Source organism: Rhea pennata, chromosome 3 (assembly GCF_028389875.1).
Source record: "Rhea pennata isolate bPtePen1 chromosome 3, bPtePen1.pri, whole genome shotgun sequence".
Taxonomy (NCBI): domain Eukaryota; kingdom Metazoa; phylum Chordata; class Aves; order Rheiformes; family Rheidae; genus Rhea; species Rhea pennata.
In genome coordinates, this window is record NC_084665.1 from 52314056 (window position 1) to 52341467 (window position 27412).

Sequence of the window (27412 nt, forward strand, 5' to 3'; positions counted from 1 at the left end):
TTGATTAAGATTACTGGTGACAGTAGAGAAGTTGTTTCTTAAAGTCTCTCCCAAGAAGTCCTACTGGCAATTAAAAGTCAAGCTGCAGACAACGATGCCTGAGAAACATTCACTCCATCCCTTTATACAGCGTGTTTTCTAAATGAAATAACCATAAATGCCTAAGTACATACGTAGTGAATACCAGAACAACATGTATAATCTGCTTATGTCAGACAGACCCACTTGTATCTGCTGGGTTTATCTGACACTCACCATTCTAATACTATAATCAGAGCTAAACAAGAACTATTGAAGCATAAAGGAGATGAAGTTAACAGTAAATTAGAAATACTGTGCTGTAAGAAACTTAGGGACATAGTGCAGTTTTGAAAAGCTTATTTCATGAAATAATTTCTTCAACACTGCAGTATTAAAACTAAAACCATTTAAGGTATTGAAAAACAAGATACAGCATATCAAGCTTCAAAAAGTTATGATCTGTCACATTCATAACTAGGTACTTCAGTACCTAACCAAAGGTTAGGGCAATAAATAAAACCAAAACTCCTAACACCCCGTGTCAAACACCTTTGAAACTACTTCAAGCACGAGAAATTTAATCCCCTACATTTAGTAAGAGTGTTTACAACAGAAAGAATACACTTGAAATAGTTCCAGTTCTCTGAAAATACAAGTTGTCATAGAGAAAACAGCAAGAACTTTATCACCAACAAACAAAGATGATGAAAGGGCTTGTCTGAACACTTGACTGTTTACTGAATTATGTCTAATGTACTTATGCAGTTTACTAAAACTTATTCCTTCTTTATTTAGTTATTTATATACTTTAGTTTCAGTATAGACTTGGTGATTTTTTTTTGGGGGGGGGGGGGAGGGGGGAATGCTAATTTAGTTATCATAACCACTTTTCAATGAATCCAGAGAGTAGTTCATCTTGTTATAGGCACGATCTGGTAAAGTATTGTGGGGCGAGATACATTAGTCAAAAACTTCTGTAAGTAAAATATTTGTTAATTCAAAACAAAGGATATGAACAGAATTAAAATACATTACTAAAATGTATACCAGGAGAACAGAGAGAGCATGCAGTGGTTTGAAGTCTGTGATATATCACACAAAAAAATGCCCGCATTTTGTGATTTTGGTAACATTTTAAGTTTATTCCAATTAGATCTTTATTTTTCTTAACATGGGTTTCTAAATCAACTGCAACTGTATAGATTCCACAGGATCTCCAGAAAGCCAGTCATTAGAGTACACTGTAACAGCAGGGTGGGCACTGGGGAGACAACTTAAATCTCAGTTCTACATATCAAGGTATTTTAATTGCACGAAACACCTTTTGTGTCATTTAAGCCTTAATTCACATCATTTAGGGAATAACAAAAGTGGCACCAGTTCAGTTCAGACATGAATGCTTATTTTACACTCGCAATTAAAACCTCTTGAATGAGCATGCACATGGTACAATGCAGCTGGCTGAAGAAAGCTGAAGATAATATTTAGCATCTGTTGTGTATTTAGTAAGACCTTGGTTATGTAAAGACTCCACAGTCTATTGTGAGAAATGTCAAACACACTCTTACAAAATTCAATTTGTCATTTTTTCTTCTAAAGCTTTAATCATAAGACTGTAAAGATTCCATGTGAACAATACCACCTCATTCTTCCTAAGAGATTTGAAAATTGCAGTCCTTCCTCTTGGACATCAGTAATGCATGCTTTCATGACTTTAGGGATGGATTACTATAATGAACATGTTGGTCCACCTAAAAATTTACTATTGCTTCACACTAGTAAAGTTCTCCGAGTAACATATTAAAGCAGGTGGTAGAATAAAGTAAATGTTCTTGGAGATTTTTATATTAAAACTAGGATTTTCAATGCTTAGATTTTACTTTCCACTTTTCAAGAAGAAAAAAATCTGTAAGCACGATTAAAACTCTAATTACAACAATCATGTAAAAATATGTGACATCTTCCAAAAGGTAACCCTAAGTCCTATTCAGCAATACAGTACTCCTTGCTATTCAGTGGAAGATTCCTTGCTACCTATATTCCTGCTATTCAGTGGAAGGTTAACAAGCCTACGCTTACCACGAAAGAAGAGCTTCAAACAAGATATGAGGTATTTCCTATTTCAATTAGAATAGAAAGTTTTCTGATGACCCATTCTCTTATGATCTGCAATCTACTACTTTTAAAATCAACATATAGTCATAACTTGTTTACTATAGTCAAAACCAATAGATATAGAGGGCAACTATTTCAGAAATACTTCAGGAGAGTAGTTCAAAATACGTCAAAATAAACAGTGCATCATTATTTCTGTCGATTTCTGGATAAAAAACTTGAGTTTGTATTTTTACTTGGGGGACAAATAAATATATTCCTTCTAAAATAAAAACAATTGTTTTTGTGAAGCAGTACAGTACAATTAAAACATCAAGACAGCACAGCAACATAAGAAAATAGAACCACCTTAAAAGAAAAATACCAACATATTGCATTTAAAGATGCCACAATTCCACAGGGTTAATTTTACTGCTAGATTTGACCTCCCAGTTACCAGATTATTTGTATTAATTTCTGCCTGAGTGGACTCACATCCACTGGCAATCATTCAAAAAAATCTATATCTTTTTTCTGATCACTGCAGCTGTAATCTAGACAAACCAGATTATCCACGGGGTTTCAATAAAATACAGACTATATTCAGAAGGCATCCTAATGCTTAATACTCTTTCCTTAAAAAAGCAAAAAATAAAAATGCATTTAAAGTATAGCAGGGATTTAGAATGAATTGCTAAATCCTTTAAATCCATATTATTCACCTCTAATAACCTCTGCGCTGAGGGCTTTGAGAGCTTGTTTAACCGACAAACAGCTCTACAAACCCCATGTAAATACAGTGGATCAGATCTATAAAAATCAGGCTAGCTTTCCAGGTCAGTTTAATAATGTTAATAGAGACTTTTTTAAAAAAATAAATAAATAAAAGATTTTGCCAGCGCATGGGAGGCAGCTACAGACACACACTAATATAGAAACGTTTTTCTCCAAAATCTTAACTTGCATTTTTAAGAGAACATCTGAATAAACTATCAAGTAAACCGATCAAATATGCTTAGAGATATGTTTTTAAAATGTGATCATAATAGCTAGAAATAATTCAAAATAATACTTTCATAAAAATCCATTTTCAGCACTAAAATTCTAATGCACATGAAAAAGCCTCAGCAATAGCTAATCCTTTTTAAACGAATGCATTAAAACTAGTTAGAGCAGTCAGAGCTTGCCGTATTACCTATTTGATCTAAGCATTTGTCAGGACCCATTGCCAAAATATAGTGGTAAGTCTTTAAAATGTTGTAATTCCTGTACACATGCATACAAAAATACAAAAAAAAAAAAAAAATACAAAAAAAAAAAAAGTATTTTGTCATCTAATATACTAACAATTTTAACTCATATCTTCAACCAAAAAATACAGTATAGCCTTCTCTGAAAATTTCTTTCCAGTTCTTCTGGACAGAAGATTCCATCTTGTTTTGCAATGCAATGAATGCATATGTTTTCCCAGGGAGTAAAAGGGCAAAAATAAAAATAAAAGTTCTATACATTAACAGAAAGATATCATTAACTCAAAGGCATTGCTTTGACAGATTGTAAGTGGTGAAAGAGATTAATGTCTTTTTTCTGTATGTTCTTTTGCTAATTACAAGGCTATTCCAGAGCAAGTATCCTAAATCTACTTGAGTAACTTCTAGAATTACCACAACTAACTGATATTCAATTGTTTTCTAAAAATTAACTCAAGTTTTCACCATTAATGCCAGGAAATTTTGTGTAATTATTAATTTAAAATTAAGGGACTACTAAGAGTTTCTGCTGGCATAGGGCTATACACAAGGGACCTTCTTCATTATTTATTCTACATTTTTCTGTATCAAAATTACACTTATTTCATCGTATAATCTTGGCATTAGATAATACAGTATTCAGATAAAAGCTAGAAAGTAATGCACTTTTTTATGTAAAAAAAAAAAAAAAAAAAAAAAGGAGAGCCACCAGGTTTTGGGGGGGGTCTGTTTTTTTGAAAATGAACATAACATACTGCTGTCATGAAGATCTTGTTACATTGTGCAAGAGGTAAGAAACTTCAGAATACTGTAAAAGTTGCACTGGTCAAGTTACTTTCAACAGAAGCTGCAGAAGTCAGATAAATGGACTATGAAGTTTGACAAATAAATTAGGATGATTTCTTTAAATTACTTCTAACGCAAAACTATAAAAGCTCTATGCTTCTTGTTTTACTTTAAAAAACCCAGGTTACTGTTGAAATAGAATTTGGAATAAATTAATTTGACAAGTTAGAATCTGCAAGCATTGTTTCATTATGTGATTACACAAGTGATATTTGCATTGATCTAAAAAACTTGCAGAATTCAAAACTGAGGGCCACCATGCTAATTCAAAAAGTAACCAGCACATCATAAATAGTATCATGTACTAAAGCAAGAGATTTTCAAACAACTCTATAGCTCCATATCCACAAATCTCTTTATATAGAGCATATAAAAAAGTAAATCAGACTAAACGCAATACAACAAATTCCCAGAGTAAAAAGGCTCAAAAATCTCTCTAATCTCTTTTACTCAAGGTCTGAAAGACGTACCTGGTGTGTTATCTAGCTACATACAGTCAACCTGAACTTTCAGATACCTACTCAAGTAATCTCAGTAAAGACTACAAACGCCTATTAAGAGAATAAGTTAATGCAAGACTACCTTAAAACAGTAGAAAATCACTCTAGTGCTACCATCATAACTAGAAGCTGTTTCTATTATGGGGGAAAAAATAGGTCTTATTAAGGTAATGAGGACTCATTGTTACTGTTCCAGTTTTCTAAAAGCTGCACTCAGCTCCTCAACCAAACCTCCCTTCTGCAAAAACTCCAAAAGGATTAAAGGAAGGGGAAATGCCTGCTCTTCCTAAGAGGATAGGATCTGGAATTTCCTGATCTCTTGCCTCCATAATATATCATGCTGCTAGTCAAAAAACCTGTCCACACTTGAGAACAGCTAATGGCATGGAAAGCTTTAGAGAAGAAGCCATTCCACGAAAAGTATAAGCTGCAGAACAGTTTCAGTCTTGTTAGTCTATAGCTGCTTCTTTTTGAAAAAGCTACAGGCCATTCCCTTTTGCTTGTTAAACCTAGCACAAGACTGCCCCTGGGGAGCCTCACCACTACAGACACACACTTCAGATATGAAAGAGAGGAAGAGAAAGGCTTATTCATAGGCTTGTTTACCTGTTGAGGAGGCAAAAAAAGAGGTCTTGCTCTTCACTTTGCTTTCAGTCAGCTGACAGATCAACTTTAGATTCAAGAACTAAACAAGTTCTTGAGGGAAAAAAAAAAAAAAAAAAAAAAAAAAAAAAGAAACTCAAGCAGCAAGCAACAGCAAAACATACCACACAGGACTAATCTTCCAATTCTAATAGTCTTAATTGCATGCAAAAGTAGATGTAGTTACCATTATATTTCATGTAGAAAGCTTTTATGCAGTTAATCACTAACTTTTCAAAACTCTATTATGATACTTTCCTGCATCGCTGATTAATAAAGTAGGACTAAGAATTATATAGAGATTGTACCATTTGAGACCATTTGTTTTCTTCTATTAGAAAAACAAATACTTTTTAATATTAAACTGCAAGATGATTAATCAAGTATCAAAATGCTTCCAAAGTCACATTAAAGAGTAAGAAAACATCAAAAGAATGTTAATTTAAAATTATTTTAACAAACTCCTTGAATCAAGAGCAAAATGATGCAACTCTTAACATAACTTTCTTGGGACAGCAAAGTCTCTTTTTTTCCCTTCCGCTCTGAAGGAGCGATGGAAAAAGGCAAAGTTTCAGGCTCATTTCATAGACCTATATATAAAATTAAGAATTTATATAACTGATAGAAACACTGTCTTTCCATGTTTGCCCTTCCAAACTATTTAACCTTCCCTGTCATTACTCTGAGTGATAAGTCACCAGCTGTTTTTTTTCTTCCTAGTGCTACAATGCATTCTCTTCCTTTTTAAGGCTAGTATACCCAAGCAACAAACAGCAGGGCTTAAGCCAGCTGCTAGAATGTCACAAACCTATATATTTAGCTCTCATCTCATTTATTACCATCGTTCAGTGTCAACCACTTAATGTCCTTTTTGCTTCAGTCTGCTGACATTCCTCATGGAGCTGACAACATTGCTGGCTGGATCAGCAATTAGGAGATACAAGAACACACAATGAAAAAGCAAAGACTTTACCAGTTTTCAGAGACCTTACCACTTTTCAGAGACAAAAAACATCGCTTGCCAAAGGTACTTACTGTGAGTGAAGAAACATTTTGAAATTTTTCTTCAACTCCTAATCTCATCTTCATTGTTTATGAACTGTATTATTACATTATATTACATGATTATATAAACAGTAATTTCATTCCTCCAGTGAAACAGCAATTTCTTCTTTAAGTGTGTTTAATTAGCATTTACACTATCATCACGTAGTGAGACCGAAGTCTTCACAGTACCAGGAACCACCAAGACATTAACCATCAAGGAAGCAATATTCAAAATTCATTTTATCAGAAGTTTCTTAAAGCAATTATAGCATTTTACTTGGTTAGGTCTAAACAAGAAACTGGAATCTCCAAAAAGTAAATTAAAACACAGACCAAAAATTGATACTTTGAAATTTCAATCTTAATGTATGAAATTCAACACAGAAAAAAAAATGAATTATTTCAGAAACCCTCTTGAATTTGGACAAGTTCATGTTATTAAACCACATCACGAGGAAATCTTTTGTTTGTTTGTTTGTTTTCTTCATGGGGGAACTTCTCTTGTCATCAAGCTGTCCTGTTCCCTACCAAAAGCCATAGTGACCAAGAATAGATAATTAATTTTCATAAAGAAAAGTGGTTTCACCTCTCCCCTTTTTTTGCCTAGCCTACTAGGCTAAATTGTAAGATGGAGGAAAGTTTGCCATAAATTGTTCACATATTGTTCATAATGCTCTCTAAAACAATTACTTACACACACACACACACACTGAAGACAGTCACTACAATTTAAGGGAATATTTATCTGTTGAGGGGGTATTTCGATATTTAACCGATATTCTTATTTGGAAAATAAGAACATTCTCCTGATGCATTGCACCATTTCAGTCAGTGTAGATAGACAGAATTACAGAAGGATTTTCTTAATTTTCTATCCACGCTAGCACTTCAGGTTACTAGTCTTTCTCTTCTCTTTTCAATATGAATAACTTTGTCTAAATGATTAAAAATTGAATTGAAAACTTAACATTTGGTATTTAATATATTCAATTTGAAAGAATTTTTTGATTCCGTGAAGTCATGTGATAATATTTCCCTCCTCCATAACATGCTTCCAGATAACATACCATTAAAATATCTTCTACAGAACACTAATGAGTTCATTAATTAATTCAGATAAACATACACTTGTCTCAATCCACAGTTCTGTTACAAGTATACTAGTATAGAAACTCTCCCCTTAGGTTTATCTCTGAAAAATAATTCAACTGTCTTCAGTGACTCACTTCCCTACCACAGCTTTATCACATTTTAAAAAGGATAAATACTAAGCATGTCTAAAATTAACTAAACTCATAACTAGTTTCATAAGGATTGGAGAATGAGTTATTTCAAAATGGCTTTTGTCCTGAACTCATTGGTTACTGCCAACATAATCTGAAAAAATAGCCTCAAAAGAAGAGTATACAAATAGACTATAAGGATATAAAATGAGCACACAGATGAATTTTGCAACACAGGAAAGAATAAATTCTGGACAACTCTGACACAGTACACTTAGCATTTTTCTTTTCACTGAGTTTACTTCTATTAGCTTCCTTAGTAGGAACCAGAATATGTACGTTCATAACAGAAAACTTGCACATCTAGCTTCCCTGTGTATACTACATTTGTTTGCACTATTTGCTTTAACTTTGTATTCTCAAGATTTTTATACATATTAATACAAACTGTACACCAGACTATAAAGTTACATTTGCTTGCCCTTTAAAATTGTCTTAAAGGTTAACTCTTTTTTTCAAGCCACTAAAAAATTTTTTAACAGGGTAGTTTCAATTTCATTTCAAGTATGTATAAAATAATATCCCTCAAAAAGAATTTTATGCTATATGATCTGTTCATGTAAAAACACTAATCTAATTACTGTCATATTTTGGAAATAATTGGATTTTAAATTGCTTAGAATTATCAACATAAGTGAGAAAGCTGTAAAGATAGACAAATTAACAATTTCATGGTTTTAAAATAGGAGTCTGTTATCTTTAGAGACCCATTTGCAATGATTTAAAGGCTCACAGTACCATTTGGTAGTTTCCTCCTTTAAGTGGTCATAAAAGCCTTTAAATGGTAATTGAAAATTTTGTTAACAGTAACTCTTTTAGGAAATCAGATCTGGTGAACAATCTAATAGTAGGCGTGCTTAAGTGAGATAGTGAATAATCCTTTTTATCTTGTTCACTAAGGTGAGGTTTTCTGAACAGTGACAAAATATCAGTAACACCAAGTAAAATTTGTCCATTTCTGTGCTGTACCTGGGAATCATGACACATTTATCCGGAGAGCTAACAAGTTGTGCTGTGTGTGTATCAGTCTCCAAAACCTAATTGTAGGTTCCAGCACTACCCTCTAAACCTCAGTTTACATCACTAAACTCATATTCCAACAAAAAACGATCCTCAAGATATACAGTCCAATAACTAATTGCCATAATAATACCTTTTAATTAGATGCTACTACATGTGACATTACCCAAGGCACTTAAAGTCAGCAGTTTTGCTGTAGACAACTTACAATTTTCAGTAAATAGAATTGACAAAGATATGTTTAAACCAGAGCACCATTGAAGATCATGATACTGTTGATACAAATACTTTGCAGAAATGGAAATCTTTGTGTTTAGGGGGTACCATTTCCTTTTTTATATTATCAGAGAAATGCAGTCACTTTTTCTACTCCAAAAATAAAAGGCTAACTAAACAGGATTTAATATTATACTTGAATTTATGTTGGAGGAGAGGTGCTCTGCAGTCACTTCATTTTGTTATGTTAGTTACTAGAATTTTACAGATGTCAAGTTCTGCATAACTTTCAGGCAGGACTTTTATGCTAAGTTACTGAATAATTTATAATTCTAAGTTCCAAAAATGAATTTATTAGACACCTTTAAAGGTGGAAGAAAGTATAGAAAAATTACATGCTTTCAAATCAGAAGGCCTTAAATGCTGTATTTTATATAAATGGTACTTACTGTTTTTTTCCTTCAAAAAAGCACTCTTTCTGATAACCATAAAATAAAAAATAGTTAAGCACCATACTAAGCAGTAGAGAAACCCAACCTATGATCAAGACGCACAGTATTATTTTGTAGAAGAACTATTACTAGCAGCAGCTGTGATGAAAGCTTCCATATTCAGTCAAGGCATTTGGAAAAAAAATCATTTTATAAAGTCATCAACATTTTAGTTTCAGTGCCTAAAAGGTCATCCTATTTTAAGAGATGCTGAAAACAGTTGCTGATGTGACTGACAAATGAAGGTATTTAACCTTCCTGACATAGTTATATGAATGGAAAGCATATTTATGTTAATTACCCAAATTACCTGATTTAACTGTATTTTATAACAACCACGAAATAAATACTAGGTAACTGTTACTCCTTTACCTGTACACACACATTACAGTATTTATAACAATACTTCATCGTGATTTGTAGAATTAAAGCTCATAGTAAAAACTTTTAATTTAAATAAATTTACAGTAGAAAACAGCACTCTTAGTTAGAGACAAATTAACTCATGCTGCATGAAATAGCTATCTAGATCTTTAAATATAAGGAAAAGGCTCCAAATGTTTTATCAATCAGAACTATAAAAACTTCCCTACCAGATTTAAATAGAGAATGAAAATGTTTAGCCATAGGAGCTGCTCTGTATAGAGCAGCCAATTTCCAAGCCAGTAGTCTGCACTGCATTATATTCATTCTCTGTTGATTTAGCAGAGCAGATCTAGAATTTTGTGTAATGAAAATACTAAAGTAACTCATGGAAAGTAATTTTGGATTATTTGATCAAAGTAACCATAAAAGTGAACCCTCTCTTGAAAGTTAAAAACAAAAAGGGATTATAATTAATCACTGTGATTCTACTACAGAAAAATATGCCTTACATCACTATGTGTATTACATTATTGCCAAGTGTAAAAAAAGAATAAAATAAAATAAATTGCTGTTTGCCTAGTTTTTTAATTAAAAAATCGTGTAAGTGTGGTTCTCACTGTTGGCCATTTTTAACGTCAGAAATAGAACAATCCCATTCACCTTCTCAAGACTGTATAAGTGTATGCAATATACACATTGAGATGCAAAATCCAAGAACTGTATATGTCAAAAGCATATTTCAAAAATGTAAAAAATGTTTCAAATTATAATCCTTTAAATATTTCCTTTATTGCTTTAAGATCCAATTCACCTTCTTTTTGTAAATGACTTCTGCTAAAAGCTGTTACAACACTACTAGCTCTTTGTTCCATCTTCAAAAATGTAATACATAAAAGACAAAAGAGACGAAACTGAAAAGAGACTGAAACATGTTGGAAATCTAAACTGATCAGGAACATTTTAAGGGTACAGGTCTCAACATATATACACTATGTCCTCCTAAACACTTATATCAAGTTCATACAACTTAATCACATCTTGGTATATACATCAGTCAGCTTAAAGTGGCACAGAGCAGCACGTTAAGATTAGTATCACAATTATGATAGCACCTTTGCCTATCAAATCATATCAAAACGATTATCCCAAATATTCACAGTACTACCAAGGCACCAGCACTACTGATACTACCAAGTATTATAGTACTATCAAGGTATCAGCATATACTACATTTGGGCTTCCCTTTTGACCAGCTCTTGGCTTTTCCAAGAGCTTTTAAGAATAAGATGAACAGACATTACAAGAATCAAGTTCTGTGATGAGCGCCCTCATACTTCATCCACTGGAGAACATCTCACATTCATTGCAACAAAAGAGCAGCTACCTCACATTAACCACATAAAAAAAAAAGATGCAAAACAGACAGTTACCATAAAGGTTTGATGCACTTTAGGATCACAAGCTCATTCGTAACAGGCATCTCCATATTCTAAAGTTATTCCAGCCCTGTTTGTACTACAAAACCGTATTTCCAAGTCTTCCTGTTTTTCAACGTTTCCAATCCTCGTGTCCGATTCCCTCAAGAAACGGAAATCCTTCAGAAAGACTTCTACAGTCCCCTGTTTAGGAGCTTCATAATTTCAAGGACAACATAATTCAAGAAAAGAAAGGTATAAAGTGTTATTTAGGCCTGACTGGCTAGCTTTAAAGATCTGAATAGATCCAAGTTCAAGAAATACTGCTTTAGTATTTGTGTTGTATGATAGTAATTTTGTTCAACTTTTAATATAAGTGACATTCACTTTAAAAAGAATTAAATACAGTTAAGTCAAATGTAAACGATTAGGATAAACTGTATGACTAAAAATTTAATATGCTGATTTGAGTAATAAACTTTGCCATCAGTACTTAAGATACATATTCACTGTAGAACAATGCATCCTTTACACTACTCACTACATTACATTTGCAACAGCAATACAAACCTATCTACTTAATGCATCATTCCCTTGTTTGAGACAACCTGGATTCGGCAGGAAAAAAATCTGAAGAACTGTTGTATATTTAAGATGATTTTCAATCATAGCTCAATTGACTATATTCTCAGACCAATTAGTCCCTGTACCACAGGCAGCAAAGCCCTCAGTGTCCTTAGACTCTACACATACCAATGCTTGTCATTAGGAGAAAGTTGAATTTTTATGTCAGTATGCTCTGAAGCAGCAGAAACTGAATAATTTGAGTAGAGCCATACAATGGATGAATATTTACTAGTCATACAAACTCAGAATCTCCCATATAGAGATCTTATTGAGACAGTGTGTGTCTTTTATTCTAAATCCAAATGTTCCTGTTAATGTAATAAAAATTACTTCCTGAGGTATAAAACAACATACAGAAGAGGAAAGCAAAGGTCTAAGCAGAAAGTATTCTTCTTAAGCTGATATTTGCATACAAATCTTTTTTTTTTTCTCAACAAGAATGACAGAGAAAGAATAAATAAAGGACCAACCTGATGAGATGCAAGTGCAGAAAAGAACAATTATGTTCTGAAATATGAATAAAATTCAAATAAGAGATGAATGTCATAAATGCAACCCTACACTGAAGACTTTTGCTTGACAAGTCATATACGCTTTAAAATCTATTAGTGAGTTAAGATCTTCAAAAATAATGAAAACTAAAAATGTCACATCTCTATGAAAAAAATCTAGTCCGTGTTCTTTCTTAAAAGGTAAAGTGCTTTTTATTAAAGTGCATTCCTTGTAGACAGACTTATTCTAGCAATAAACAGCAGACCTTTTAATATTGAGGATATGCAATCTGATTTTCACCAGAGCATATGATTTAGGAGAGATACAAGGAAAATACCAGATTGATATTTAAATGGCACTCAGAACTACTTTTAAAAGCAATTCGGGATGCAGACTCAGTGCCTTCTTGTTCTGGTGAAACATGTAACAAACATTATTAATGAAGACTTGCATTTCACTGACCTTTGTAGGTGAAGCTATGCAACTTGTACTGTTCTCTAACAAGAAGATATTGAATGACTTCGGCAAAGGCAACTCCATAAATCTGAGCGTACAAACAATAATCCCTAAAACTACAGAGCTACTAAAAAAGGACAAAATATCCAATATATTTTTCAAAAGCAACTGAACGTGCAAAAAAAAAATGAAGACCACCAACAGTATCGTATTATAGTTGCCAGATTAAGTTTCTAGGGAAAGTATAGCTGTTAAGTGTTAAAGTTCTCTTCCGTCAACTGAAAATTATCAAAAATTTTTTTTAAAAAAGTTATAAAAACAACTCAGTATCCTCAAGAAAATAATCTTCTTTGTATTTCCTAATGCCTAAAACCATACTGTACTTCTCAGCTCAGCTTTCTTCAGGAGTCAACTTTATCTCTCCAAAGAAAACTAGGCTGGCCAAAGGCAGATAGTTTTACCTTTCAAAACATCTATCTAGTTTGTAAGGCAGAGAAAGAACAAAGAATGTCAACCTACTTTTCACTACTTGTTACTATACCTACAATACAGCGAGCAAATATACCCTTATCTCCCCTTTCCCCAGTGCTGGTGGGTAAGTGCTGTATTTAAGTTGTTTAAACTGCTTATTGCACTGAATATGTATTGGCATATTCAAGTATGAATCACAGATTGTTAATAGGAACGGTGGATGTACATCCCATCACACAAGTCATGTGCTGACATTAAAATATGTTCTACTAGCAAGTATGGTTTTTATCTTTCCATGCTTATCCCATTCCACAATCCTAGTTAAAGTGCACAAGATGTCAATTCACAAAAAAACTGCTATGCAGTTCATCAGGTGTAAACAAACACAAATACCCAATACATTCACAAAATTCTGCTAGCAAAAACAACGTGCTGAAGCACTTTCTCCTCTCAGTATAAAACTATTCTTTACTTTGATAGACATTTGAAAGAATAGACTGGAAAAAAAAAAACACCGAAAACCAAAATCCACATGCCACATATTTCTCTGCCCTACAACACATCAGCTTTCCATTATGGTCTGATCTAAGATAATTGCACATAACTTTTCTGTGTTTTTTAATCTTCCAAGAACTACTACATAAAACACTCAAGTAGAAGTATTGAGGGAAAACACTTCAATAAAAGGAAGCATAGACAAAATGATAGAAGAGTTACAGTTGTAGTACATGTTAAATTGTAGCCCCAGAATGCTAGAACGTTCAAACAAAGGAGGGAGTTAAGATGACAACTCTGATGAAATATATTTTCTGTTGAAAGCCTATCTACAGAGACAATTACAATGTTTATGTGCCAGTGAGAGTCCAGCCATTATAAAAGGCTTTTTATAAAAAGCTAAAACAAGCATGACAGATGTTGACTATTAGGTCTTAAGCTGCTCTTCAAAAAGTTCAGTTGGATGCAAGCTTTGCAACCTCAAATTTATTAATTGCCAAAGTTAACCATTTTTAGTAGGATTAATATCTTTTAGTTACATAAAATCTTAGCTATTTCATTTACAGAAAAACATAGGTATCTACAAAATGTCTGAACAGTTTTCTAGACTAACATCCTCCTCCAGCACTTGGGTTCCCCACCACCTTCCTCCTCCAGGTGGTTCAGAAGGCACCCAAATGTCTAGCACTAGCTGTCCATGCTAGATTACAGAGCTTTTACCCTTTTCAAGCTGCAATTGGATAGTGACTAAACAAGAAAAACACTACTTTCTAGTAGAAGTGTCATATACACACGAACACAACTACTAAAGGTTTAATATGATGTTAATTCAAAGTTGACTGAAAATTGGTAAGTAAATTATTTTAGTCGTTTTGCACTCATTTGTTCTTGCATCAGTAGTCGACCTTTTCACCAAATATTCCCCTACCGTGCTGGTTACTTTCTAGCCCAAGTTTATTTACAGAGAAGAGTCATACTCCCTCTTTGCCTTCTTCCTATTGCAAAGGTAAACAAAGACAGCTTTTTAAGCCTCCTTTTATAAGCCTGTTTGCCACTAGAGTATGAAGAGCCTAAGTAAAAGAATCAGAACAATAAATAAATACGATGTTATCGTTTTCTTAATCCATATTAGGGATGCTATTAAACTTTGATATTACCAAATTGAAAAAGGATTTAAATGTTTTGCCAGTAAGTTCCCCACAGTAAAATGAATCCCTGTGTTCATCATTCTGTTGTACTAATTAAACAGTTTTAACTAAAACGGTCAGAAAGTATGCACAAGCTGTTTATCACTGCTGGCCTTTGAGCTGCAGTATACTCAAAGGACATGCTACTTAAAGATGCAATAATTACTGAGTTCTTGCATTTTTACTGAAGAGGCACACAGAAGGGTTCCAACAGAGAATTTCACATTAATCTAAGCTAACAGGGCACTTATTAATAATAAAGCCATGATTATAATAGAAAAACATCTATTCAGTCCAACATTCGTAGGTGCAAATTCCAAGAATTGCTTAAACTGGTATCAGACAAAGTTTAGTCTCAGCTCTTCTGGGAAATTCAAGAACATTAATCATTTATCCAAAGCATAAGAAACGCTAAAGAGCATTAACTATTTACCCACAAACAGAGTAAGTGAGTGAATGTGTAAAAACTGGATTAAACTCACGATGGACCATTTTTATGCCTCATGATTTAGGATTCTGTACACAAAATTATGCTATTGTACTATTCAATGCTCGCTACAGTCAGCTAACCTATATGTTTAAAATTATAAAATAAAAATGCTTACCAGAACAAAAGTTTATTAGAGGATCACAAAAGTTTAACAATGTTTATTTTTCCTTTTGTTATAAAAAAAAGGATAGCAATCAGAAAATAATCTCTGGTAATTTTTTTCTTAATAATATTCTCAAATGCTGTCAATTAGAAAAGAACGCTGGTGACAGAGTTAACCAAATCTACTTGATATAAATGCTCTCTGATAATCTGCGCAGGACATCTCCCTGTATCTGACCACAACTGAAGTCATTTTTAGATACAAGTAAGAAGTTTCACGTAACATGATGTACTTACAATTGCTATCAGTGAAACAATGAACTTTACTAGTGAATTTTAAGTTCTTTAAGACAAGCTGACATCATTGCACTCCAGACCGTCCAAGTAGCCTGAATGCAAGGTAGGATATTCTTTTTGCAACTTGCAGGAAAGATAGATAGTTAAAAAAAAAAAAAAAAAAAAAAAAAAAAAAAAAAAAGATGAACACAACTGTTACTGTAGCTAATGGCATGTTCTAGTTACTTAACTACTTAGACTATGAAGGCGCCACACTGAGTAGCTAATAGCAATACAGACAGGTGGGAGTGCACAGAGAACACTGGTCTTGGCCCCCCATGAAGTTGGAATTGCAAAGTACCACTACACTCAAAACCTGACCAAAAAACAAACTCCTATCCTAACAGCTGAAATTAAATTATAAAGTGCCTAGTACAGCTGAGAGGAGCTTTACTGACTGATACCACCATGACCAAAACAAGCGGTGCTCCATTGAACAAGCAGTATTTTTCCTTCTAGCATGGAATTTCTAAATGCTCAAAACATCCTGAATAGGTCAGTCTATTACCACCTAGCTATCAAACTTGCTATTATTTTCCTGATTTAAAGATAGCCAAAAATAACTCAGAAGTGACAGCCAGAGCAATGTGTTAAAGTAGTTTAAATATTTGTTAGAATGCCAAGCCAAATAGTAGTGAGAAATTGCATGTTTTCTCCCAAGAACTGATCATCGTTTTCTCCCAGGTCACAGGTAAACAAAGTACAAGTCTCTCCAACTTCTGAATTTGCAGGAGTTTACTAAAATAAATTAAGTGACCAATTTGATGGCATTCTTTTGGAAGCACACAAACAGACAGCAGTAGCAAGTGACAAGAAACACTACACCCGAAGTTAGACAAATGCTTTCACAGCAACTACAGACAAACTCTTCCCTGCCTACTCGCACTATATTCGGTAAGTAGCTGGCAACAAGGGCTGAGCTACTGAACCCTTGTTTTCTGGAAGAAAAGCTTAACAATAAATTATATGAAATCCAATCCCTTTTTCCTCCTTTCACCTCACACTAAGTGATCCTACTATATCAAGCATCAAGTTCTGTAGAAACTGCAATTGATAATTAAGGCAACAATTCACGAATGATACACTGTCCAGTTACAAAACAAAGACTTCAAGAACCAAGCTGGTTTTTTTTAAAAAGTCATTAACAGAGATATATGCACATGTTCAGCACAAAGATATAAATACCACTTTCCTGAATAATTAAATCACATAGCAAAATTCCTCTCATATATCCAGAATTCCAAGGAGTTCCACAGGAATCAGGTTTTCAGTGTGCATGTGTGCATATATATTCGTACTATATACACGTGTTCACATATACACACATGAATATAGATACATCTATACATCTATACATCTATACATATATATATATGTAGCTTGGAGAATGAAAGGAGTAGGTAAGGACACGTCCTTATTGCTAATGTAAATCATTTGAACTTTTTTCCCCAATGCAAGTATTCTTAATTTAAAAGCTGTAAATCAACTTTGTGAGAACTGAAAAGGGAGGGGAGACAGTTGTCTAAACATTCAGTTCTGAGTAATGACTTGCACTTAATATTTTCAGTAGAGAATGGCATAATGAGGTTATATTTAGAGACTTGTATGTTCTAAGCAACATTAAAATAATACATCTCATTTTGGCAAACTTGATCTAATAATAAAACAAAAAGCTACAGGAAACCAGTCACCATATACAAATGTTAGTTCCATTTTTTGTTATTTTGTTGTTTCTTCCACTTAACACCACTTCAGTGTGCAAATATCTCATGTGAAACCTGCATCCCTTTACTGCAACCAGACCTCTAAGTTCTGTTAGGGAGGTGTAATGTAGTTTCTTATTTTGTCAGTGTACAATTAAAACGTTTGGGGTAGGGGTAGATGACAGGGCATATTTATCTGAGTGGTTAAAAAAAAAAAAAAAAAAAGGCATAGAGATTTAGCTATTTCTTCTAGTTAAATGAAATCACTCTCCTTTAAAAAAGGCAGGTGTTACAACCAAGTAGATCACGCAATGGCACCCATAACAGTGGTGAGAAAGCAAGGAGCTTAACTTAAGAAAGAGGGGGCTGGGGGGAAACACTCCCCCCCCACACACACACACACGATAAGTATATTTCTATACAAAACAGAAGCAGTTTCAGAGGTACAGGATAGACAACACTAAAGATTTTAAGTACTGTCTAAAAAGTCTAATAGCATACTACTACTGACCCTTACAAACACACGTTTTAAGAGGAAAGTACACTGTCCTAATAACTACTTCCTCCATAAAACTCACTCCACAGTGAGTCAACATTGAGAGTACTGCACGAACAAGATAAATATATTTTGAGCAGAAATTCTGATCTTAAACTTTTCAAATTATAATCCATACTGGTTTGATATTTAACATGACCTGCTCCCACTCGCCTTTTGCTTTACTACATATCAAGCCACCATGTGGTACATATACTGGTACATATACTCCTATCTAAAAAAATGTCTTGTTAAAAGCAATTCAGTGTGATCCAAGGGTAGCATCACATAAAATTTACATTTAGAGAAGACCACAAGGATTAAAAACAATATATAGGGACGAAACAGATACTTACATCTGGATATTCTTTTACAGGCACATATAGTTTCTCTTGTAACTGTACAATAGGTCCCACAGCATCTGGTAATTCTGCACTTCTCTTCTCCGTACTACCATTTAATGTGTCGTTATACATGTCTTTCCGTACTCTGCTAATTTCTGTAGGAGAGGAAAAAACATATTAGGTATTAAATACAGTAACAGTTTATAATCTTATATCTCTTTCTAATCTTTCCCAAAACTTAACACCATTTTCTTCCCATCTTCATGAGCACTATGGTAACTTAAAACAAAAAACCCTTTCTGTTTATTACATTATGGGACCATGTTTTCTCCATATCTGGAAATCTGCTGCCTACTCATCCTGTTTATGAAAGTCCACTATTCAAGTAAAAATTATCTGCAACTCCTGAGAACACCCAAAAAAAATTCATATAGTTTGAAACATATCTTAAAACACAGTTAAATTCTTTTAAGTAAAGCAAAGTTGCTAGAAAGCAAAAAATAAAGTATTAAAAAGTGCACAAAAATGTGCATATATTTTGCTAGCTACAAGATCAACTATCTGGAAATGAAATGGTGTATCTTTCAGCAATGAGAAACCTGACAACTCAAGGGAGTAGTTACTAACTGCACAGAGTGACACCCAAACAGTAAATACTGTCTTACTATCTTTATTCTGACAATGCAAAAAGGCAGAAGTATGGTATCAGGGACCTCAACCAGTTTTACTGAATAAAATTTTTGACATAATGTTATGTATAAAAATATTTTATAATGCATGCACACTATATATATATATATATATATATACACACACACACACACACCCCTCAATAGTATTAAGTCCTCTGCAACTAGAAACAGTACTGACAAACATGAGTGGTAGGAGCCAGCTCAGGTCCAAAAAGGTTTTATTAACTGCAAACAGTCACCATCAGTGCCAAATTTGGATTCACTTATGTAGACTAAGAAAAACAAATCAGTTCTACATACAGCTACTGTACATGCTAAGATTTGTCAGCCAAGATTTGGTTACATTGAAGCAGATGAACTGACCCTGTGTCTCTCTTACACTCATGTGAAAGTGTGTAAGATGAACTAATAAGCTTGTATCTGCTAGTCCCCCAAAAGTCAGATAGGAATTGATAGTAGTCCAGTTCCAACCAAGATTACTATTTTTTCAAAGTTCTACCTATAAGGAAATAAGGACAAGCATGAACTACACAGTTCTGTTTCATTCCATCTCTTTTCATTACACTGGCCTGATATATCATGACCAACACTGAAACTGCAATCAGCATTTCAGCTCAAGGTGTGCAGAGATAAAGCACTGATAAGATAACTAGAACTGCCAAACTAATTGACATAACAATTCTCAGGACAGGTCTGTTGTTGTCTTAGATTAGAAAGACAAAGTTACACTTGCTACTAAATATGTTGATGGAATTTCAGGAACAAAGCACAGATGCATGTGATTTTCCTGCATGGAAAATTTTCATTTCTATCATCCCAGATCCATCACTAAAATCATCTAGGATCTTTTTTTCAGGGCTTCCATCATTACACAGGAATGTCATATTTTCATCTTTCAAAAAAAAAAAAAAAAAAAAAAAAAACAAAAAAGACAAAAAAAACAAAAAACACACATACATTTATCTGTTATCACACTATAAGAGTAGCTAAAAAGCTAAATCTGCCCCAGTCATCCACGTTTGCTGTAATAACCAAGTAATTAACAATGTAAGGAAGAATTAAAGAATAGATACTGATGTAAGACAAAAAAATGCTGAGGAAAACAAACACTAGTGGAAATAAAACTTAAAATGTCACTTGATTTGTGAGAAATCATAGCTGGATCTAACAAGCATTTAGCCTTCAGATTTTTAATTTGTCAAGTCTAAAACCAAGATCACTACATAGATTTTGTTCTCCAATCAAACATAGGCTAGAGACCTAAGTCAAACTCGTCCACAGCTTTCTGTCAGCAGAGTTCAAAGCATCAATAAGAATTGGGAACATTTTGTTTTTACAGAAAGCTATGAGCTTAATTAACTTCTAAAATAATTGTGCAGTACAATTTCTTTTCTTTTTTTTTTTTTTTTTTTAAATAGGAAGGTTCATCAAATTATCAAAGTTTTCTTTCTATTTTCTCACCAACACTGTCAACTTACCATACCTTCTCCACAAGTCCACTTTATTGTAAGTTAATGAAGAAGTCCTCAGTATCACCAGGAAATGCCATAAGTAGATTTATAAGCACTGTTTCTACAACTTGCATTGTATTACACATCTTGAAATACCACTTTCGGTTGTTTATAACTACTCCAGGCATTTTGCAAAGCAATCAAAAATAGATTAGATGATTCAAATCCAGATCAACTTAATATGAGAATGGACAAAGTTTTCTCTTATTTAAGCAAAAAACATATTAATTAAGACTTTTTATTTCCTTTCTAGAAATAGAAGTATTTAAATCACTTTTACAATTGGGGGAAAAAAGCATAGTTCATAACTTACAGAATCTCAGCTAGTATAAAAAACTCTCAATGAGTTTATTCCAATAAAACTGAAAAAATACTTAGAAATAACGTATTAATGTTTCAAAATGAAAAGTCTAACATTTACATACGCATTGTTACCAAAGGGCCAACTTTAAGTTTTATAAAAACAAAGGCTGAAAATTAAAAATAGAAACCAATTCAGTCTTTTGTTTAGAATTGTTAGTTTACTTTCAAAATGTTCAGAATTAAAATGAAACTGAAAACAGAAAATTTATGTTTTAATCTGACCACAAGAAGTCAACACAAGCAAGAAGCCACTTTAAACTCCAGCAACAGGTGGTCAAAAGAACCTCCTGTTTCATCATCACAATTGTTTTCTGCTAAATGATTTATAGTTGAGATTACACCACTTGAAAAGCTGGGGAACAGGGGGGCCTGAGATTTCATAAATGAGTTTATGAAATGGAGATTTGGCTTTCAACTGAGTTCAACTCAGCCTAACAAACTTATTTTCTGCATACTTCAAGAAGTTGTTTCTCTACTGGGAACTAACATATACAACCATGTAGCCTATAGAATAATTTGGTGGTTAACACCTGCTTAGAGTGAAGAACAAGAGATTTTTGTCATCATGTAATCACAGTCCAAGGAAAAAAACCCACTGCTTCTTCCATGCTGACAAATCCTCTGAACTGCAAGCAGCATTTATACTGGCTTCAACATCTAAGAAAATTCTTCAGCACATCTTTTTGAACAAATATTATCATCTTTCAGCAGATTATTTCCCTTTTCACACTCTTTAGATTTTCCATTAACTTATACTACATCGAAACACAAGCTAGGCAGTCTGCTGAAGTACTGAAGTATAAATAGTGTATAGTCACTTTTATTTATATATGGCAGCTACAAAAGTTGCATTAAGATTTTCATTTTAAATTGTATCATTCATACATAATGTAAACACTAGATGTCTTGGACTTTATAGATGAAAAATAAACATTTTAACTTTCCCTTGCAAATACTTATATATCACATTTGTGACACAGAAGAGTCAAACTTTCAGTGCACTCTTAGGCAGTATGATAAGCTGATTTGAGGACCAGCACTGAATTCTGGTCTTTGTGAAACCTAGTCCAAGACATTCATCATGTCCCAAATATTATATGAAGCTAAGACACCTACTAACTCAGGATTTTATACTCCATTAGAGGCCAGATACCTGAAATTTATTTTTCTTTGGTAGATTTTAGTCCTCATTTCTAAATTCAAGCCACTGTAACCACTAACAGTACAGAAATAGTTCAACTACTTCAATGCAGCAATATCACTGACTTCTCCTTAAGTACTATGGTTTCTCCTGCTCCTTGATGCTTTATCACTCTTTGTTCAGGTACTTTCCTAGAGATTTCAGAAAGAAGTTTCAGAAATAATAGATGAAATAAAAAGGATGTTTTTCCTATTCATTCTTCAATTGCTCACCAAGTCTCCAAAATCTTTTTGTAGATTATGCAATCTAGAAGCTTCTCCGTTCACATAACTACTAAATAGAAGAATTGAAGGACTATTACTTAAACTATAAAATAATTAGGTCAAACCTCAAACTCAGTCATCGCTTGATTTCATCTCTGCTGATTTCCTTAATTGTCCGTACATTAGCTTTAATTATGGACAAAGCACAACCTATCTTTCTTCTCATCTTGTGAGCCTAGTCTATCATTAGCACTCTCCCAAACACTCTAACTTACTTAGCTGTCTCATACACATGCTGGTCATTTCCAAACTGCACTGAATCTTTCTCTATATCTTCAAGATCTTTTTCCTTTTATGACTAAAAGCAGCTTTCTCAGACACTTGGTCCTATTTAATCACACTCTCAGTAGTGTTCAAGTCTGTATAAAAGTACTGAATTTTGATGATGTAATCTCTCCTTTTAGTGTCTCCATTAAGTCAAATTCAAGCTTCTACTCTTTGAGTATCTTGTAACTTTGCTAATCATTTTAAGCATGTTATATAGAAGTATCTACTTTTGTGTTTTCTGCAACTCCAACAACAGTTTATCAGGAGTGCAGTAAGATTCCAGAGAGGCTATTCAGCATATCAGAAAAATCCAAAAGCTCTACTTGTTTGCTACCTCTAGCAAATATCAGTTACTCTGCTTTGAAATACTCAAAATCTGAGAATAGGTATAGTACAAAAGTAGGAATGTCAGATCCTCAGAACCTACCTTTTCATTGTCATTATTTCACCCACTCAAAGCAAAAATAGAGGAACTGTAGTAAACAGCCTTTTATTTAGGTTTATTTCAGATTGCTTCTTACACTCTACCACTTACAAATGTTTTGTCTTCCCTTCTCAAAAGCAACTTGTTAGGTGCATCTCATGAAGCAACACTTTCAGAGATCGCATGCAAGGCTTTAGCTTCTCCACATTCATGTTTCTTTACTAATTTTTCCACACTGATACCCCACAGGAAGCAAACTGATTTAAAAATAAGGCAGGCTTTACCTTCAAAGTGAATATCTAAGTTCAGTTATCTAGGTTCAGTTCTAACCACTTTACATCTATCTTAACACAGTAGTGGTAATTATGTTCTATAACACTCTAGGGAGTTAAAAGAGAGTTAACTAAAGAGAGATACTTAATTATAATACCTGATACAGCTTAAAAAAAAAGAACAGCAGCTTCACCACATCTCCAGCCTGTGAGCTCTGCAAATCTAGCATTAGGCCTCTTTTCAAAAACTGTTAAGTACTCACCTTTACCATAGGTAGTGGCAGCAATGTGTAAAAATAAGAAGTTCAAAATCCATGCTACTCATTTTTAACAATAGTCTGGTCTGTACTTTATAAATGACTGAAGTTTAACAGTAAACAACAAACTGGTCTTGCTCAAAGGAGGGCAGAAGGAGGAACAGACTCATAAAGAACATAAATGAGTTTCAACATAATTATCTTCCTCCATCTTCCTCCATAGATTACACTACACAGTCACCTATGATGAGTGGACAGTGAGGTGGATTGAGAACTGGTTGAAAGGCAGAGCTGGGGGTGCATTGGGAAGAGTGTTGCCAGCAGGTTGAGGGAGGTGATCCTGCCCCTCTACTCAGCCCTGGGGAGGCCTCATCTCGACTACTATGTCTAGTTCTGGGCTCCCCAGTCCAAGAGAGACATGGAGCTACTGGAGAGAGTCCAGCATAGGGCTACAAAGATGATCAGAGGGCTGGAGCACCTGCCCTAGGAGGAACAGCTGCGAGAGCTGGGCCTCTTCAGCATGGGGAAGAGAAGACTGAGGGGGGATCTTATCAATGTGTAGAAGTACCTGAAGGGAGGGGTGTCAAGGGGACGGGACAAAGTCTTTTCAGTTGTCCCATGTGACAGGACAAGAGGCAATGGGCAGAAATTGAAGCACAGGAAGTTCCGCCTGACCGTGAGGGGGAATTTCTTCCCTGGGAGAGTGACGGAGCACTGGCACAGGTTGCCCAGAGAGGTTGTGGAGTCTTCTTCTCTGGAGATCTTCAAGGCCTGCCTGGATGCAACCCTGTCTAACATGCTCTAGGTGACCGTGCTGAGCAGGGAGGTTGGACTAGATGATCTCCAGAGGTCCCTTCCAACCTTACTGATTCTATGGCAAGGGAACATATTCTGATCCATAAGAACATTTTTCTTCCTTTGTCCCTGGAAACTCTGCAAGTAGCCTTTTGTTTCCTTCATCTACCAGTATCTCCTTCAATATCTTATACATTTCTAAGACATAACCTGAAACAGGGCACACTGGTTATACTGACAACATTTGTCTACAAATATGTACTTTCTGGATTTCTTCATAAGACTTATGACAAACTGTTCTTCCATCTTGAGTACATGAAGGATTGTGTTCAGATAAGTGTTTGTGATCACACTAAAAAATATCAAAAGGTTATTGCCTCTTAGTTGTCAACTATCATCCTCTCAGAAGATGTAACAATCTGCACATGTGTTTCCGATTGCTGGACTGTAAGGCAAAATGGGTTTACATAAACTTCTTAGCAAGCATATTCAAAGCAGGAAGTCACTGAAAGACTCACATTCTTCCTCTCGAATCACTTCAACTTGTAAAACATCTTATCCACAATGCCTACAGCTAGAGAATTTCTCAGTAGGAAGGCTTCTACATTGGAAAGTTTCATCTGTTGAAAAAAAAGCTCAGATTTGGGCACTGTATTTAAACCAACGGATTCCTCATTGCAGTTTAAATTAGAACTAAGAATCTGAAGACACTAAACTGCAACAATCTTCTGAGGTTAACAGTTTGGTCCAATCACAACTTAGTCACAGCTAAATTAATGCAACTCTGTCAATGATCCTTCTTCTGAGGCCTAATTCAGCATAAGCCATTAATGCAGTGCATTTAACTCTTTACACTAAAGAAAAGAAGGGCCACTTATCTGTCATGTAAGATCCACTTATTTATCATTCTTGATTATGATACAAAGCAATCAGGATGGGGATGGAACAACCCAACAGTCACAATCAGCAATGGATTCAGAATGAAAAAACACCAACCACCTTATAGCATGAGTCACTATGCTTCCTTAAAAAGCAAAGTTCCATACACTTGAAGATGCTCAATCATAAGCTAACTTCCACAAGGAAAAAAAAAGACACCTTTTTTAATTAAAACTAAGAGGTATGGTGAGAAAAAAAACAGAAATGTACATATAGATAAAAATCTTAAAGGTGCCTGGACATCAGTGATGCATAGAATATTCAAGTTCAGTTTTCTATTTCCTCACACAAATCAAGTTATACTTGAAATATCAATGGCACCAAAATTTTATGTACAGCATAAAGTTTTATGTAGTTTGAGAGAAAAAGCTCATTCTTTCAACTATAGATTGTGACACTAAAAAACAAGCTTAAATAATGCTTTCAATATTTCCACAATAATTCCTGGGAAAATGAAGAACTCCAGAAGTTCTCAGAGAAGACTTGAACAGTTCCACTCAAATTCACTGAGCTGGGGGATAGGGAACAACTGACTCAAGTTCCTTCTTATTAATGTTATTTGCAGCAAAATGTGTGGGAAAAAAATAATATTTTTATAAAGTATTTTTACTGCTGCTGGATCATCAATTCAAGAATTTAAGTAGTGCTCTTAAGCAACAAAATACATTTTTTCTAATTCTTTTATCAGCTTGGGGACCAGTCTGAATGCAAATGAACATTACAAACATTCAGACATAAGACCACCACTTTGGAAAATCCAAATCCACTGAACTTGTGCCCAGGATTTATCCTGGCAGACCCCTTCCAGGATGAGCTGTCAAAATATTTGAAAGGTAAACACAATCCATTAATATCAAAATCAACTGCCTAAACCCTTCACTTCTAAAGCTAGAAGAATTCTATTTGTAACATATTCAGCAATTCCAAAGAACTTCCTATATTGACTTAATCTTTCTTTGCATCTTCAAATGTTTTGCTTTAGAGAAAGCTGGTAAAAGATGTAAATGTTTAAGAGAAGGATTTGGAAAAAACAGAGAAATAAACAAACCCTCTAACTAGATTAAACTTGTTCCAACTTGGTCTAAAACCCTGACATGAAAGAAAACTACCATTTTTTAAGAAAAATCTATCATATTTCCAAAGGAATCAACAGTCCTTTGAACACAGAGAACTGCCCCAATCACTGCAACCAAGCAGTAATGGGAAAATGGGTTAGCTTCTTTCTATCAAGTTTCAAGAGACTTCTTTAAAAACCAAACATAAACAAAGAAAAACCTCTACTGATAAACACTACAAAAGAAATTCATATAAACAAGAACTCATACATTTCTTGAATTTCTATAGATTCTCTGCCTTTAATTCATTCAAAATTAATTCTCCATAGTCCTCAGAACAGTCAGTGTTTCAGACTTTAACTGCCAAAGAATTTCATGGCCCACAACCCACTTCCCTTCCTGGCCCTTTGTAAGGGAAATGTGAGTGGGCTGGATGGATTTTACTAATGATAAAAGTAACCCTGCTTCCTAACTATACCAGACATCCAGACCAAAATGACAGTGGAGAAGCATGCAGCACTTATCCTAAGACAGAGACAGGCTAAACAGCTCATTCAGCAAGAAGGATTTGACACCAATGTGCTAAAACACTGTTGTTCAGGGAAGTCTGAATTATCTAAATCTACCCCTTTTACATACTAAATTGATCAGCACTTTCTCACAGATTTTTATTCATTGCTTTTGAAAGTTCTGGACACAGTCATTGAGAATACGGCATATAACAGTCATGCAGTTGTCTCACCTAAAGAGATGTTTGCATTTAAGATTTCAATCTTTTATTTATTGCCTTGACAAAATTCTAGTTTATTCTCTTTTGTTCCTCTGAGCCCAATCTAGCAGTACTTTAGATGATTAAACTGTCAGTCCAATGATTAGTAGGCAGCACTTTCAGCGGTTTGTCAGCTCTCTCAATATCAAAGTTTAATCATTTCTTTTGCAAGAAG

At 34.1% G+C, this 27412-nt stretch overlaps 1 protein-coding gene across 8 annotated transcripts in view; it reads right to left on the minus strand.

Annotated features, from left to right (window-relative positions):
* Positions 1-27412, minus strand: part of QKI (QKI, KH domain containing RNA binding) — a 165752-nt gene that overhangs the window by 106406 nt on the left and 31934 nt on the right. For all 8 annotated transcript variants that reach the window (XM_062572307.1, XM_062572305.1, XM_062572304.1 and 5 more), the window contains exon 2: positions 18442-18584. In XM_062572307.1, the coding sequence (XP_062428291.1) occupies positions 18442-18584 (143 nt within the window). The remainder of the gene's footprint in view (positions 1-18441; positions 18585-27412) is intronic.